The sequence below is a fragment of the Lithobates pipiens genome, unplaced genomic scaffold (assembly GCF_037356315.1).
Source record: "Lithobates pipiens isolate NorthernLeopardFrog02 unplaced genomic scaffold, aLitPip1_a1.2 Scaffold_30, whole genome shotgun sequence".
Classification (NCBI taxonomy): Eukaryota; Metazoa; Chordata; class Amphibia; order Anura; family Ranidae; genus Lithobates; species Lithobates pipiens.
This window is the reverse complement of record NW_027507791.1, coordinates 6,633,345-6,651,417: the sequence shown is the minus strand read 5'-3', so window position 1 is coordinate 6,651,417 and position 18,073 is coordinate 6,633,345. Positions and strand designations below refer to the sequence as shown.

General features: G+C 48.6%; 1 protein-coding gene across 2 annotated transcripts in view; it reads left to right on the top strand.

Annotated features, from left to right (window-relative positions):
* TSHR (thyroid stimulating hormone receptor) overlaps positions 1–18,073 on the top strand; it is a 172,659-nt gene that overhangs the window by 35,991 nt on the left and 118,595 nt on the right. For both annotated transcript variants that reach the window (XM_077463574.1, XM_077463575.1), the window contains exon 2: positions 3,656–3,901. In XM_077463574.1, coding sequence (XP_077319700.1) covers positions 3,729–3,901 — 173 coding nt within the window. In that variant the 5' untranslated portion in view covers positions 3,656–3,728. The remainder of the gene's footprint in view (positions 1–3,655; positions 3,902–18,073) is intronic.

The following is an 18,073-nucleotide window of genomic DNA, read 5'->3' as shown; positions in this document are numbered from 1 at the left end:
GGATTTTCCGACAACAAGATCTGATCGCACATTTTCCGTCGGAAAGTTGGACTGGAGACAGGTACTCGGCTACTCTAATGGGCTGGAGATAGGTACTCGGATACTCTGATGGGCTAGTGACAGGTACTTAAGTACTCTTATGGGCTGGTGACAGGCACTTGAGTACTCTGATGAGTTGGTGACAGGTACTCGGGTACTGATGGGCTGGTGACAGGTACTCGGGTACTCTGATGGGCTGGTGACAGGTACTCAGATGGGCTGGTGACAGGTACTCGAGTATTCTGATGAGCTGGTGACCGGTATGCTGATGAGCTGGTGACGGGTACTCGGGTACTCTGATGGGCTTGTGACAGATAGTCGGGTACTCAGACGGGCTGGTGAAAGGTACTCAAGTACTCTGATGAGATGGTGATGAGTACTCTGATAATCTGGTGACAGGTACTCAGGTACTCTGATGGGCTGGTGACAAGTACTTGGGTACTCAGGTGAGCTGGAGATAGGTATTCAGGGATAGTGACAGGTACTCAGATGGACTGTGACAGGTACTCTGCTGCTGGTGAGAGGTACTCTGATGGGCAGTGACATGTACTTTGATGGGCTATGATAGGTACTCTGATGGGCTGTGACAGATACTCTGCTGCTGGTGAGAGGTACTCTGATGGGCAGTGACATGTACTTTGATGGGCTATGATAGGTACTCTGATGGGCTGTGACAGATACTCTGCTGCTGGTGAGAGGTACTCTAATGGGCAGTGACATGTACTTTGATGGGCTATGACAGATACTCTGATGCTGGTGACAGGTACTCTGATGGGCTATGACAGATACTCTGTATTTGGGGGGAAATCAGCACATCATTGTACATTTTTCTTTCAGGTCTCCTTCTCACACATTGAGGAGGAAAACCCAGAACCCTCTCACGTGGATTTTCTCTCCCCTGATGCAGTAGTTCTGAGCTCAGCGTTTGAGAGTTCGCTCCTGTGATGGTGGAGGAGAATGGTAACAACTGGGAGTGTCTTAGCAACGTCCTAGCAACCAGGCAGAATGGGATGAGTTTGTTGACTCTGGGAGTTTTTCAGTCAGACTTCAGGAGGTGTGTAAATGGCCTACATATATAGCAAGGGCATTATTCAACTTTGGCCAAAGCTGCTTTTATCCCTTATCTGCATAGACAGTTTTTTGCTAAAGGTAAACTAATCCTTTAAGTACATCCGTGATGAATGATGTCTGGGCATCTGCATGAGATCTGCATGGTTGCCATGGTGCTGCACATTTGATTGCCCATGACAGTTCGATTGCGAGCCTACATACGCACACTAGTAACTGTAACATTTATCATTCACTGCTTGCCTCAAATGTAGCTGATTTGGGAAGCCCTTATATTGGTGAGTTTAATTCGATCAGCCTTGAGTCATCTATCGGAGGTGAGTCAGTTCGCTATCATCAGTGCAGGCGCAGGATCTACACAGCTCCAGCCTAATGCCTCGTACACACGTTCCGATTATCGGACCACAAAAGTCGCTTTCGGACAGATCGTGCGATAATCTGATCGTTAGTACGCAGCTTTCGACAGCCAATCGCGACAGTTCGTCCAACCAAATCCGAAGGGACAAACAGGAAAACTTTGGTCGGATGACAGCCCGTCGTACGACAATCTTATAGCCAGTACAGTATGCGTCCGATAAATGTCATTCGACAAACACCACGCATGATCGGAAACACGAAAATAAACCAGAAGGACACACAGGTCACACGTATTTGACATCATTTAAAATACGTAGCTACGCACGACGGAAGATTGTTCCAGAATCGTACAACAAAAATCTTACACACATTTTGCACTGTTGTATTCGATCTTAGTTGTATGCAACAAAATGTGAACGATCGGTCGTACGATAATCGGAACGTGTGTACGAGGCATAAGGAGGTGATATCTGGGTGATTGTTTTTTGTCTTGCTGTCACTTTGTTTCTGGTCTGATGCAGGATCGGGATGACCCTGTTTGCATATTCTTGTATGTTGTTTGCATAACATATACCCAATATTACCAAAAGTATTGGAACGCCTGCCTTTACACACACATGAAATTTAATGGCATCCCAGTCTCAGTCCGTGGGGTTCAATACTGAGTTGGCCCACCCTTTGCAGCTATAACAGCTTCAACTCTTCTGGGAAGGCTGTCCACAAGGTTTAGGAGTGTGTCTATGGGAATGTTTGACCGTTCTTGCAGAAATCCATTTGTGTGGTCAGGCACTGATGTTGGACGAGAAGGCCTGGCTCACAATCTCTGCTCTAATTCATCCCAAAGGTGTTCTATCGGGTTGAGGTCAGGACTCTGTGCAGGCCAGTCAAGTTCCTTCACATCAAACTCATCCATGGCTTTATGGACCTTGCTTTGTGCACTTGTCCAAATAATTTGGTGGAGGGGGGATTATGAGGTTGTTTTTCAGGGGTTGGGGCAAACCATAGGCGACAGAGGCATTTTCTGCCCCACGGCCAATCATATGCAAAGGGTGTGTTGACTTGGGGGGGGGGGGGAATTCCTCCGCTGCCTATGATTGGCTGTCAGCTTTGGCATCTTCCTGGTGGCATAGCTCAGACAGGTTCCAGCTCCTGAGCTCATCATTTCTGTCGGTCTAGGCTACTGGTCGAGGCTGCAATGGTGACGTAACTGAACAGGCCTTCCCACAACCCCGGGTGTGAAGACCCTGTTAAAGGGACACAGGGGCTGGGTGACAAGGGGTTAAGTTTTCCATGTAGTGATAAAATATTGTAGCCATATATTCGATCCAATGATGGCCCTGCATGCTTCAATAAGCCTAGGGTCACACCGCTGCGATGCGAGCCACATTAAAATCGCTCATGCATTCTGCTGCGGGTGTCAATGTTAAATTATTGACAAAACAGCTTGCAAAGCGCACTGCGATTGCCAGAATCGGATCACATGGGTATGAACACCCATGAGATATGATTCAGGTTCAGCAAAACAAAAGGGTCCTGCACCGTTTTGGGGCAAATGCGATGCGATTAAAGCCATACAAAATGAATGGCTCAAATTACACCACACAGACATCGCATGTGATTTGCACATGTGGTGCGATTCCTGTACAAATCATATGTGGTGTTCCAGCACCGCACAGGTGTGAACCCAGGTTAAATGAATGATTTTCCAATTGATCTCTCCTGATACGAATAATCAATCTGTAGAAGACAACCCAATCAATCAGTATGCCATACAGGGCAGTTTATTGTATTGAAAGATATGATTGGAAGTTATTGATCGCATCTCTATTTCCACTATGTAATCTCATAATTTGATCAGTTGTAATTTGATTGAATCCATGACCAAATCATCTCTGTGCCGCAGATTGAGCCAAAACAATTTTTTTAGGCGATCCACTCAGTTTGATCGAATCCAATCTACATTGACTCTAAATCGATCATAAGGGAAGTTATGTCTATTTAATTCTTTGCTAATTTGATTATTTAAATCAAATTGCACATCAATCAGATAATAAATTTAAAGCATGTATGGCCGCCATTAGATGTTCGCTTGTAGAATAAGAAATGAGCAGCTAATAAGTATAACTGAAAGACTTACTAGTGATTATGGATGATGTGAACTGCAGAGCTAACACTTCACTGTACCCCACAGGATTGAACCACAGCATATCGTGTCTCCTACCTGCTGGTACCGTGTATTGACCCATGTGAGGTCCGGGATAGCCATGTCCTCTGGGATACCCAGCCTGTCCTGCTGTCTGCTGCCCCTTCTGTTCCTATTACCCCAGGCCGTGGCTACCTGTCCAGACAACTGTAAATGTGAACAGGAGATCAGCTACAGCATCACCTGCAGAAATCGCTCCAGCGTGCCTGAACTGCCAGAAAACACAGAGATATTGTGAGTACCTGTCCTGTATTACCAAATGTGTGTGCTTTATCACAAATCCAAAAAAGCATTAATAGCAGCCACTTAGATCATATACATACAGGATATATACACAGGTGTACACAGCCTATTGCATTAGGGTGTACACCTCAAAGCTCAAACACATCTACTGATGGTGTCAGTAGAGCAGAGATTGGTGTCAGTAGGGCAGTGGATGGTGTCAGTTTTTAATTTTATCATTTTATTTTTAGTTTTTTACAATTTTTTTTATTATTATTCTTTTACAATTTTTTAGGAGCCCAGTTAGGGGCTTTGGTGAAATATCAGGGGTTTAAACAGGGGGAATCTGCACCATATAGGGTTATTAGGATTTGCCCAGGCACACCTGGCACACCCTGTGTGCACGCTTATGTATATATTATATGCACATACAGAATATACAATGCAGGCATGGGCTGGGCTGTAGGGGTAGACAGGACAAGCGTCTGCCTTGGGCATGTCAACAGGAGATGTTTCAAAAAAAAATTGCAGGGCCTACAATCTATGATGTTTAGCTAGTTAACACCTAATTGAGGTGGGGGGACCTTTTTTGCCTTTTTGCCTTGGGTGCTAAAGAAACATGTCCTCACACTGTTAAGCAACATACATCCCTATACATTAAGGACAATTTAATAAAGAGACCATTAAGGGGGGCGTGGCCTGGACCGGCATGGCGTGAGGAGCATTGTGAGTGAGCTCCGCTGGATTGTTATCCGTGTACTTCTATCCTGAGGCTATTTCTCGCTACTACTCACGCTGCTACGAAGCCCTGTACACCCCAGACACGCAGGGGACATGTCTCCGTCTAAAGCGAAGCTAGAAGCGGCGGCCAAGCTGGCTAAATTCCGCCACGCGGAGAAAGGCAACATGGCGGCGGAGGGCGCTTCTCCTCCTTCCTCCTCCGCCGCACCTGACCCTGATGCACGAGTTTTGGAAGCTATCCTGGACTGCAAGAGTGCCCTCATGGGGAAAATCGAGGAGGTAAAGGTGGATGTCTCCCTCCTCCGGCAGGATGTGCAGAAACTACGGGAACGGGTGACCGAGACGGAGACAAGAATCAGCCGCGTGGAGGATGACCTGCCCCCGCTCCAGACGATCACTGAGCGCCTACAGCACCAGCTCTCCACGGTCCTGGCGAAACAGGATGATATGGAGAACCGCTTAAGAAGGTGCAACCTACGCTTTGTCGGCCTGCCCGAGGGTGAGGAGGGCAACGATCCTCCCGCGTTTCTGGAACAACTACTTACCTCCTCCTTTGGCCGTGCAGAGTTCTCTTCCTCTTTCGCGGTGGAAAGGGCCCACCGTATGCCTGCAAAACCTCCTCCGCAGGGGGCTCCCCCCAGGACCTTCATTGCGAAGTTTTTGAACTTTCGGGATAGAGATGCCACCCTGCGTTTGGTGCGATTGAAGGGCAACATTCCTTACCACAACACCGAGATCAAGGTCTTCCCGGATTTCTCGGCCGAGGTTCAAAAGAAAAGAGCTCTCTTCACTGAAGCCAAGCGCCAGCTGCGCATACGCCATTACTCCTATGCCATGCTCTTTCCGGCTCGGCTCCGGGTTGCGGGAGAGGACAGGGCCCATTTCTTTGATACCCCGGAGGCGGTGTTCGGCTGGCTGGAGAATCGGGCGGCACCGCGGCGAGATGCGGCTTAGCTCCTTGCGATGTTGTTGGCTGACGGGGCGATGTGTTTAATGGAGAGCTAGGGGGGTGAAGTGACATGGATCCTGCTCCTGGACTACGTTTGCTCTTTGGCAAGGTACTGTACTGTATTGCCGCCCCACTGTTTACGGTGGCATGATGCCCTGGTCCGGAGATTTGTTATGCTGATAGACTAGAGACTCCTTCCCCCTCCGGTTCCCATCCCGCACCCCTGGTGCTTCTCCCCGGCCTCTCTCCTGGGCCCCTTCTCCCCCGCGGCCCCCCTCTGCATGTCCCTTCCCACCTCCATGTTGCATTGGCCGCTCCCTTCCAAGTTTATTGGTCTTCCTGTCCAAGGGGATCCTTTAACTGAATGCCTACTGACTGTTTTTTATCCATCCAGCGGACTCTGAGTTTCCATGGTACCCCAGACGGTCGGGGGACGGTGGCCTGCAAGGTGCCCTCCGCGGCCGTCTGACCATCCGTGGCTGCACCCGGTGACCATGCTCCTCGCGGTGTTGCTGGGTCTTCAGAGTTTAACCGTCACGATAGTTTTACATTTAATCGGGCCCTACATAGGGTTCCGTGACCCGCAGGTTTGCGGGCTCGGGTTTGAAGCTTGGTTTCCCCGGGCCGGGCGGAGTCGGCCCCAGGCTTTGACCTCTTGGTCGGGTTGGGGCCGCGCCGAACGGCCCGGTGCATGTTATTTTAATTCTGTACCTATGTTCAGTTGGTTAAGTTTTCTATGGTGGTATGATTTTTGCTATTTCAAGACAATCAAATGTTGGTCGTTATATATAAGTGACAGTGGGCTGGGTAATCTGCTGACTCCCCGTTGGGTGGTGGGTGGCGGGTGGGGGCGCTGGTTCCTATATCATGGCAAGTATATGAGTTTTCTGCAATGGGTGACCTGAAATGCCTTACTTGGAATGTTCGGGGGATCAGGGCGAAACAGAAGCGCAGCGCGGTCCTGACCTATCTCAGGGCTCAGAAGGCAGACATAATTGTCTTGGTGGAGACCCATCTTACTGGCCACCTACTACTCACACTTAAGAAGCCCTGGGTGGGCTGGGTATACCAGGCCCCATTCTCTACTTACTCCAGGGGTGTGGCGCTGATGGTGTCCAAGTCAGTGCAATTCCTGCTTCTCCTGCTCAAGTCTGATCCTGAGGGGAGGTTTCTCTTTTTACATGCCCGGGTTAATGGCAAAGAACTTCTTCTTTTGGCTATATATGTTCCTCCCCCCTTTCAGTTTACTGTCCTCAACGAGGGAATGGCGTTTATGGCCCAATTCCCTACTGTCCCGGCGGTATGGCTGGGGGACTTCAACAATGTTGCACATAGAGAACTGGATAGACTTGTGTTGACTCCCCCACCTGTACTGTCGCCGGGGCTTACTAGGTTTGGCAGGTTTTTTCTGGAGCTAGCTCTGGTGGACACCTGGCGGCATAGTTTCCCTACGGCTAAACAATATTCCTGTTTTTCGGCGTCGTATTCTACTATGTCTAGGATTGATTTTATTTTTATTTCCCGCCCCCTTCTTCCCTATCTGGCGGAAGTGGGATTTAACCCACGGGTGCTCTCGGATCACGCCCCATATTGGGTCGTGCTACGTCTCCCGGGCCCTCCGCAATCCTACTCTTGGAAATTAAACCCTTTTTGGTTGGGGGTGACCCCCGGATTGGAGGAGGCGGGGTCGGAGTGGGACTTATTTTTTGCTGCGAATCGAGGTACGGCCCCTTTCACGCTGGTCTGGGACTCGTTTAAAACACATGCCCGGTCGTTTATGGCGCACCAAATTTCGCAATATCGTCGTTCGTCTGCGGAGGCGTTGCTTCGGGCGGAGCACCAGTTGTCTATTGCTGAACGCGAATTTGCTGAGGACCCATCCCCGAGTAGGGCTGATTTTCTCAAGCTGCAATCCAGAGTGGTGAATGGCTTGCATATTGAGCGGGCGGAGAGGAACATGTTCCATGTCAAGCAGAGGGTGTATGAATGTGGGGAGCGTGCTGGTCGCCTGTTGGCCTACTTGGCGCACATGGATCAACGGCCTCCCACGGTGGTCTCCTTGCGGGGCTCTAACGGCACGCTGATTACTGACCCTGATGCGGTGGCGGAGGAGTTTAAAACATTTTATGCATCATTGTACTCCTCGACGACCACCGCTACTGGAGACGAGGTGGACGGGCTCCTCGCAACCCTTGACTTGCCCTCAATTACGTCGGCTCAGGTGGCCCTTTTAGAGGCCCCTATTAGTACTGATGATATCGCGGAGGCGATGTCCCTGCTGAACAAGTCCAAAGCTCCTGGTTCGGACGGGCTCCCCCTTGAATTCTATCTACATTATGCTGATACCCTGACCCCTAGGTTGCAAGAATTATTCTCTCATATATTCGAGTCAGAATCTCTCCCCCCCTCAATGTGTGAGGCTTATATAGTCCTAATCCCCAAGCCCGGGAAAGACTTGGAGCTCCCCGAGTCTTATCGGCCCATTTCCTTACTCCAGTTGGACATCAAGATCCTGGCCAAGGTCCTGGCTACCCGTCTGAACGCGATTATCCTAGATCTGATCCATCCCGACCAGACGGGGTTTATGCCATCTAAAAACACGGCTTACAATTTGCGTCGGCTGCACATGAATCTGCAAGCGGACCATGATCTGATAGGAACTAGAGCGGTGGTGTCTCTGGACGCAGCCAAGGCGTTCGATTCAGTGGAGTGGAGGTATTTGTGGAGCTGTCTTCGGCGCCTTGGCTTCGGACCTCGCTTTATTAAATGGATACGCCTTCTGTACAGCGGCCCTTGTGCCAGGATCTTGGTTAATGGGCGGGTGTCGTCCCCTTTCCCTCTTTCTCGGGGTACCAGACAGGGCTGCCCCTTGTCCCCATTGTTGTATGCCATAGCGGTGGAACCGCTCGCGGCGGCTCTCAGGGGACACTCTGGTATTAGGGGGCTTAAATGTGGCAGCCTGGAGGAGAGGATTAGCCTGTATGCAGATGATATGTTGCTGTATCTGGCGGATACAGGCCCCTCCCTCCGGGCAGCTCTTGAGACGATCCAACTATTTGGAGCATACTCAGGGCTCAAGATCAACTGGGAGAAATCCCAAATTTTGCCCATGGATCTGGGGGTCCCCTCCGAGGTGGAGGCATCCGCTCCCCTCCTGAGGGTGAGTAAGATAAAATATTTAGGTATTTATGTCACTAGAACCCCTGAGGATTACACCAGGCTAAATATAGATCCCCTGGTGGCATCCCTTAAGGTTAGAATCAAGGCGTGGGCCAAGCTCCCTCTGGGCGTTCTGGGGCGAATAAACCTTGTAAAAATGATTATTCTACCCGGGTTTTTATATGTGTTTTGGCACTCCCCTGTTTATTTACCTCTACGACTGTTTAAATCCATAGAAGCCCTACTCAATTCCTTTATTTGGGGCTCACAGCGACATAAATTATCGTGGCAAGCATTGAAGTGCCCTGGGGATCTGGGGGGGGCGGCCCTGCCGGACTTTGCCTTGTACTACCTGGCGGCCTAGGTGTCCCACTTTTACCACCTAGATAAACAGGACAGGGATAGGTACTTAACACTTCTTTGCCCCAGGCGTGGATACTCCATTACCCATCCCTTCCAGGTGATATTTAGAGCCTGCGCCTCAGCGGCACTTCGGGGGAACCGCAGGGGACTCCTTTATGCATATTGCAGGGTCTGGGAGGTGGTTGGTAGGAAGCTAGCTTTTCCTGAGACCCACTCCCACACCCCGCTTTGGGATAACCCCGGTTTGGACGAACTGCGTCTACTCCCGGGATACTCGATTTGGCTCATACATGGAATTAGATTCCTTTCCGATTTATATCGAGGTCGGGTCTTGAAATCGTTTCAGGAGCTCAAGGAGGAGTTTGCACTCCCGAATTCAATGCTCTACAGGTACCTCCAGCTTCGCCATGCTCTCCAGACACAATTCGGGCAATCTTCGCCTGGGGTGGGCAGCCTGGCGGTGGTGGACGTGCTCTTGGGGCAAGATCCACGTAAATTGATTTCTAGTATATACAACCTTTTGATCAGACCCCCAGCGATTGTTATGACAGAGGCCCTTAGGGGGAGATGGTTGGAGGATGTTGGAGAACTTGAGGATGATGAGTGGGAGGAAGCCCTGGATGCTGGAAAAAAGGTCTCGCCTAAACTCTCGGATCGCTTCACTCACCTCAATATCTTACATAGAACCTATTTGACACCGGCACGCATTGCTAAATATAAACCAGAGTACAGTCCCCTCTGCCCCAGGTGTGGTAGTTTACAAAGCACTTTTTTTCATATCTTGTGGTCTTGCCCGGTGATCCAGTGTTTCTGGTCCCAAATTGTTGGATTTATCCATGATAAAATGGGGTCTCCTTTGACGCTGTGCCCCAAGCAGTGCCTTTTGGGAATTTTCCCTGATCCGGACTCGGACAAGTACCACAAGATTTTTTTACATGAGTCTTTGCTTCTGGCTAGGCTACTGGTGGCGAGAAGGTGGCTACAAGTCCAGCCCCCCAAGTTTCAGGAATGGGTGGCTGCGATTAATCAGGTACTCCCATACAAGAAAGAACTGTATGCCCATAGGGGCTGTCATGCTAAATATGCTAAAGTCTGGGATGTATGGTTGAATGAGGCTGCTACCTGTGATGAGCCTCCCTTATAGGGATGGGTGCTCCTGTGTACTTGACCTGGGGGGGGCCGGCGCCGCGCTGTGCAATGATGATTTCACAATGCTGCTATTTGTGATCCCCTGCTGAAGTGTCTCCTGGAATTCGCCTTCTGGTCTGGGTCTCATGGCTATTTATGTTTGCACTATTTTGGTTTTATATTTTATTTCTTTTAGTTCATTGCTCATTTTGATGTGCTTGGGACCTGCGCGTCCCCCCTGCCGCACACACTGCACATATTCCTACTATCCCACTGTCATGATCTTTGCACTGACCAATGTCTGCATATTATCTTTTTGTTCTTCTTGTATTCTCAATAAACCACCATGCTGTTTGTAAAAAAAAAGAGACCATTAAGGATCATTCACACATGAGGTTGGTAGGCAGTAAAATCCCACAGTTGAGCCATGCTTTTTTCACCCTCCAGCCACTACCAGCTTTAGCTGCAGAGGCAGCGGCCAGGGGTGTACACATGCCACGGCCATGATGTTTGTTTCATGGTTGCGGCAGGAATAATACCCCCTGTTGCATGCAGTTGCTAGTGCCAGGTCCAAGGGGTTAAAGTAGGCAGTGAGGAGGTGATACAACTCTCCTCACCACCTGTCATATGCCCTCTAAAGAGTGATTTGAACATGCATCGCTCTTCAAAGAGCAAAGCATGTGTGAATGAACCATATGGAAAACTTCAGCATTTACATTTGTCCTTGGTGTGAACAGGGCCGTCTTTAAGGCAGGGCAAAATGGGCAGCTGCCCTGGACCCTGTCATTGCTGTGAGGCCCAAAGCAGCTGCCTCATACTTGCCAACTATCCCAGTTTAAATTCCCTTGTCCTTTGAAGTTTTAGTCCTGTGCTGTGTCCCAATATCTCAGTGTGAAGCGCTGGTACTAATGCTGCACAGCTCTACCTTATTGTTGTGTACAGATGACTCACCTGCAGACCCTGTATTTCCATGTAAATAACCAGCATTCATATGTAAATAGCGGCAGCATTTATAAGTAAATAGCTGTGGACGGCGACATTGATATGTAAATAAAGGTGGCATTCATATGTATATCATGCCCCCTGCAATGAGGAGATGATGTGATGTAACCTCTAGCAATCAGTGAGCAGTAATACTGTACAGTAATCTCTAGCAACCAAGTAGCAAGCATAAATCATTTGCTGTAACCTCTAGCAACCAGTCAGTAAGCATTAATGATATGCTGTACCCATGGCAACCAATCACAATTGCTGCCTGCTCTGATATAGTAAACTGACTTTAAGTCTAGCTGCTATTTATTTTATTTATGTCTCAGAGCAGGTGGGAGTAAAATTGAATTGGGGGGGGGGCCCAAGAAAATTTTTGCCCAGGGTACAATCAATATTAAAGACGGCCCTGGGTGTGAAGAATAGTACCGAAAACCATTACTCAGTTCCTGAGGGTCGGTTCACACAGGGGCAACACGACTTTCAACACGACTTTTGGATCCAACTTGGACACGACTTTAAGTCGCCCCAGGCCAGACGACTTTTGCCGTGGCCAATCAGAGATGAGCTCTCAAGGGGGAACTCCACGCCAAATTAAGAAAAAAAAAACGGCATGGGTCCCCCCCCCCCCCCCCCCCCGAGAGCATACCAGGCCCTTAGGTCTGGTATGGATTTTAAGGGGAAGCCCCTACGCCGAAAAAATGGCGTGGGGGTTCCCCCCAGATCCATACCAGACCCTTATCCGAGCACGCTACCCGGCCCGCCAGGAAAGGGGGTGGGGACGAGCGATCGCCCCCCCCCCCTCCTGAGCCGTGCCAGGCCGCGTGCCCTCAACATGGGGGGGTGCCCCAAAGCACCTTGTCCCCATGTTGATGAGGACAAGGGCCTCTTCCCGACAACCCTGGCCGTTGGTTGTCAGGGTCTGCGGGTGGGGGGCTTATCGGAATCCGGGAGCCCCCTTTAATAAGGGGGCCCCCAGATCCCGGCCCCCCACCCTATGTGAATGAGTATGTGGTACAATGTACCCCTACCCAATCACCTGTGAAAAAAATGTACAAAAAAAACACAACACACAAGGGTTAAAATAGTTTATTGTACAGCTCCAGGGGTCTTCTTCCGTCTTCGGGGTCTTCTTGCCGGACTCCTCTGCTATCTTCTGCTCTTTCACTAGCGGAGGAGCCCGGCTTTCTTCTTCGCCGCCCTCTTCTTCCGACTTCGGGGGTCTTGTCCCCCTCTTCGGTTCTTTTTGTCGGACCACCGCGCCTTCTTCTAGCTCTTTTACAAGCAGTGGCCCGGTCTTCTGTCACCGCTGTCTTCTGTACTTCTCTTCGGTTCTTCTCTTCTGGAGATGTTGCCTCGTCACTGTCTCCGGTCCCAATGACAGGACACGTGGCGTGCGGCGACTTATATAGGGACATCGCCGGATGATGTCCCCGTCCATTATGATGTCACAGTCCCAGCATCCTCTGGGACTGTGACATCATAATGGGTGGGGACATCATCCGGGATGTCCCTATATAAGTCGCTGCACGCAGCGTCCCTGTCATTGTGAGCAGAGACGGCGACGACGCAACATCACCTGAAGAGAAGAGAAGAACAGAAGACGTTGACGGCTGCAGCGGCGACAGAAGATCGGGCCACCGCTTGTAAAATAGCTAGAAGAAGGCGCGGTGGCCCGGCAAGAAGAACCGAAGAGGGGGGACAAGACCCCCGAAGTCGGAAGAAGAGGGCGGTGGCGAAAAAGAAAGCTGGGCTCCTCCGCTAGTAAAAGAGCTAGCAGAAGATAGCGGAGGAGTCCGGCGAGAAGACCCCCGAAGACCCCTGGAGCTGTGCAATAAACTATTTTAACCCTTGTGTGTTGTGTTTTTTTACATTTTTTTCCGCAGGTGAATGGGTAGGGGTACATTGTACCCCATACTCATTCACATAGGGTGGGGGGCCGGGATCCGGGGGCCGCCTTATCACTCACACCTTATGGCATGGACCCCTGTGCAAACAGGTGGTCATGCAAGTGGGTATAAAAAGGGTTAACACGGACCATAAACTTCTCTCAAGTCTCCTTAGATCTCAGCAAGGACGCCAGGTCATGGGTAGAAAGAAAAGAGCTAAGTGCTCATCGCTTAAGTATAAGATTACATTTTTATATTCAAACACAAACTACTCACATAAAGATGATAAAAACACAGCATGTAAAGCCGACAATCATGTTAGTTCTGTAGGGCAGCAGCGGGTGACGTCATGCGTAGACCCATCCCCCGTACGCGTTGTGTTCAATCAGAACGTTGACATCACCGGACTCCTCCCCTCTTCCCTTCGTTAGCAGATGGAGGCACTTCGGGAAGGGGGGAGGAGTCTGGTGACTTTGATGTCCATCACCGTATCTCCGACGGAACTCCCTGAAGACCCAGAAGGTGGTGAAGAGGTGAGTACCGATCAAAAGAATTTTGATTGATGAAAAAAATTAACGATTAATCGAGGAATTAATTGTTAATTTCCGCAGCCCTAATATTAACCTATCCCTTCCCCCACTCTCAATCTTGAAGGATCCTACTGTGTGCTTGCAGTTGCCAGTGGGAAGAAGAAGAGGGAAGTCAGCAGCGCTGCGGTGGTAGAGGGGGACATGGTGCACAGGGAGGCCGATTGGTGTAACGGGGAGGGGGCAATTACAAGAAACGATCCCTTGATGCTGCAGAGAGAGCCATACAGGGGATTGGTTCCAGTAACTGCGATCCTGCTGTACCGGTCACCCTGCCTGCCCACATATGATTCACCCTGTTGCCTGGGCCCCCCTACTGGCCCAGGCCCCTGTAAGGGGGACTGTTGGTACCCCCCTATCTACGGCCCTGAACCTATGCAACTATCACAACGATCCATCACAAAGGAACATTTTGTGGGGGTGGGGTTTGCTCCAGTGGTGCTTTGGGGATCAAGCATGATCCATCACCTTAGGGTACCTACTCCCCAGCCCTAGATCATATTGTTCATTCACACTATGGGTTGCATTTATTAAAAAATAAAATAAATTGCAAAGCTGTTCATTCATCCGCATGTAAATTCATTCTGTGCAAATGGGGCAAAATCGAATGTTGTCGAGCTATATCAAACTCTGTAGTTTGAATGTGTGATTGGGGAAAATACTGCATTATGACCAACAGATGAAGCATTTTGAACATACATATTTTCAATAATACTCGCCATCTGATTTTGAATTGGGACATTTTGAATGCTCTCAGTTATTATTTAGAACTGACAAGAGAGAGGTTTATATGAGTTTGACTTTGGTAAATTAGCATGTTTGATTTAAGCCTGGTACAAACTACAAGTTTTTTTTCGTACAACCCCGGTTGAACAAAAAAGAACTGTGAGCTGCGGTCGGAGCCACCATAGTAACCATGCAACATTAGTACAGTAATCTTCCCTGCTGAGCTGTTGTGTTCTCACGGGGGGGGGGGGGGGGGGGGGCGCCCCCCCCACCAAAGCACTCTGATTGCACTCTCTGCCATTGGCTGAGAGCACCAGTGGTGGTTGGTGTTTTTTTTTGGGAGGGGGGAACAATGCACCCAGCACTCAGGGCGCTGCACTCTGTGCCCCGAGCCCACCCTTTTTTGAGTCCCAGGCTCTAATCACGTGTTTAGAAAAGAAAAAAAAAAACATTGGAATCTAATGCGTCCGGCACCCCGCATGTAGATTAGGGGGTGGAACGCATGGATAGGGGGGCGGTGCCCATGCACCCCTAATGGATGGGCTGCCACTGGAGAGTGCAGATGGGGAGTCAACCATCTGCTGGTTATACAGCATGCATGTCAGACTGAACATGCATGCTGGAAGCCGGCTGAATGGCTGGCTTATGTTGGACAGACCAACATACACAGGTCGAATGTCAGCAGCTTTTTTTTTTTTTTTTTTCTTAACCGCCTGATGTCTCCCAACATTTGGCCTGTGTGTACTCTGCTTTATCCTGGGAGTTTCAGTGGCACACATTTCCAGCATGAAGCGTTGTTATCACATGTGCCTTATCATTATCATTACTCATAGGTGTGCGCACAGGGTATGCCGGGCGTACCAGGGCACATCCTAATCACCCTGTGTGGCACCAATTCCCCCTGTTTAAACCTCCTGATATTTCAGCAAAGCCCTCTAATGGGGCTCATAAAAAATTAGTAAAAAAATAATAAAAGACATAAGCTAGCGACATCATTCACTGCCCTACTGACACCAATCTTTGCCGTACTGACATCACCCACTGCTCTACCGACACTGTCAGTATATATACACATGCATGTGTTTGAGCTTTAAGGTGCACACCCTAATGAAATAGACTGTGCACACCTATGCTCTTACATAACCCTAACTAACGTAAACCCTAACGCTAATCCTGAATCTCAGACAAAATGTTACAACATGCAAAAATGCCACATGATAAAAGGCGCTTCAACAGAAACACAAAATGCATCATCACACTGATTTACACACGACCTGAACTTTTCGACAGCAAAGGTCCAACGGAACAAATCCGTCGGACAATTCGATTGTGTCTGGACCTTTGCTGTCCAAAAATCTGACGGACTTTAGAAATAGAACATGTTTCAAATTTTTCCGCCAAACCCAGTTTCGTCTGTATGCTAGTCTGATGGACGAAAACAAAAAGGGCAGCTATTGGCTACTGGCTATGAACTTCCTAATTCTGATACAGTCTTACGTCATCACGTTCGAATCCGTCTGACTTTGGTGTGATTGTGTATGGCCAAGTCTGTTCATTCAGAAAGTCTGCCGGAACTCCGCCGAAAGTCAATCGGGAAGACCATTGGACCTAGTCTGCCGGAAATTACAGATCTTATCACCCAAGATAAGGTGATAAGTCTACATTCTCTTTTTTTGTCATCTGTGTCCCACTTAGGACAAATTCCCCTTCACTTTCTGTCCCATAACCAAAACAGGAAGTGAAAGAAAATCCCTGCAAATTAAGGGAATCCATTAGGACCCCCAGGTCACCAGAACTAGTGTTCCCTGTATTTCTTTTCAGTGGACAAACCATAATTTGGGATTTTCTTTTACATAATGGTAATCAGGACAAATCTAATGGATCAGTCTACCTAACATGAGCACAGACAATAGGTGTTCCAATTTATCTCCACACTCTCCAAAACTAAGAAAACATATTTGCATTTAGTTATAATTTTAATTTAACGCAAGATTTCACTATTGTTTTCTGCTTTTGTTCATATATGGATATTTATGAATGGAGTCATGCAGAGCTATTAGAATTAAACAAAAATTCTGCGCTTAGTAGTGATGCGAACAGCTGCCTCCCTAAAACAAATTTCACACAGTGAAATCCAAAATATTTAGAATCAAAGAAAGAGAAATGGCACTGTTCTATGAATGTTGGAACTATCATGGATGGTGAATAAAGGATAAAGGCTGTGTGAACTGTGTGGTGAAGGTTGTGTGGTGCTGGTAAAGGTAATAGAGCTAATGATCCACTATTAGTATCCTCCTCTCTCCGCTGTGAACTGGGGGTGTTTGGGCATCCACATGGAAATTGGCAAAAAGAACGGACCCTCATAGCGTACCACCGTAAAAATAAGTAGTGTTTATTTTAAAATTAAAAATGCTTAGACGCCTAGTATAAAAGGTGGGGAGCTACAGATAGTCCAAATGCCAAAAAGCAAAGTGAACAAAACACTCTTGGGGTCTGGACGGCTTGCGTTCCACAGACTGCACTGAGAGAAGCCGGAAGTACCGGAAGTGAAGTAGTGCGTTCCAAGTCCCAACTTACGCGTTTTGTCATAAGACATCGTCTGAGGCGCGAGGCAGAGCTATTAATTTTTACAAAGGAGATGGTCACCACCTTTGTAAGATATACTTTTTGGCCTACCAATGGCATGGTGATTATTTATGTTTGGTGAACGATTTCCAGTTAGTTGAGGCAGGAGTGCCGGACGCATGGATTTCAATGTCTTTTTCTTTTTTTTTAAACTGTGTGATTAGAGCCTGAGGCTCTAATTGGCTTAAAAAAGGATGGGCTCGGGGGGCAGATTACTGAGCCCCAAATCCACTCACTTGGGTGACATTAGGGAGTTAATATTCACTAATGTCTTCCTGCTTCTCCTCCCAGCCAATCATTAAGTGGGTCCTGTGGCCCGAGTCATAGAACTCCTGGCCAATCGGGTCTCAGGACCCATGGCCTGTTTGGTCAGGAGGAGAAGCAACGGCCCCGGCTCCTCCCTCGGCAAGCTTGGAGCGAGGAGCAACAGCGACCTCCTAAGCTAAGGCCACTGATCACTGCCATCCATCTCCCACGGGTGAGGGGGGGTCATTAATCGCCATCGTCCGTCTCCCCCCGGGGGGGGGCAGGTTATATAATAATAATAATACAATAATAATAACTGTCTGTCTACTTGAAGGAACTCTAACTTAAATTTAATGCTGCTGAGCTTAGTCAGCCTGAGCTCTAGTTGATGGTTCCGCCTTTCATAGGCTTCCCCTGAGCTCAAAGGTATTGTTTGCTTCTGCCTGCTGTTGGGGAGTGTCCCTGGCAATAGTGTAAAGGGCCGTGCTTGCGATCAGAAAATTGTTTAAAAGATAACGCTTTCAAAACGAGCATACGACAATCTGATTGTTAGCTTTCGTCTGTAATTTACCGAAGGGACAAACACGAAAATTTTTCTCGTATGATACCAGACCAGATTTTCATTTAATCGGTAAATTTTTTGTCTGAAAATAGAATACAAATACAATACATTACATAACATCCGAATTTATATTCTGTTCGTCCGATAATCTCATCGTGTGTAGGCCTAAAACAAGGGTCTCCATACTTTCTAAACAATGGGCCAGTTTACTGTCCTTCAGAC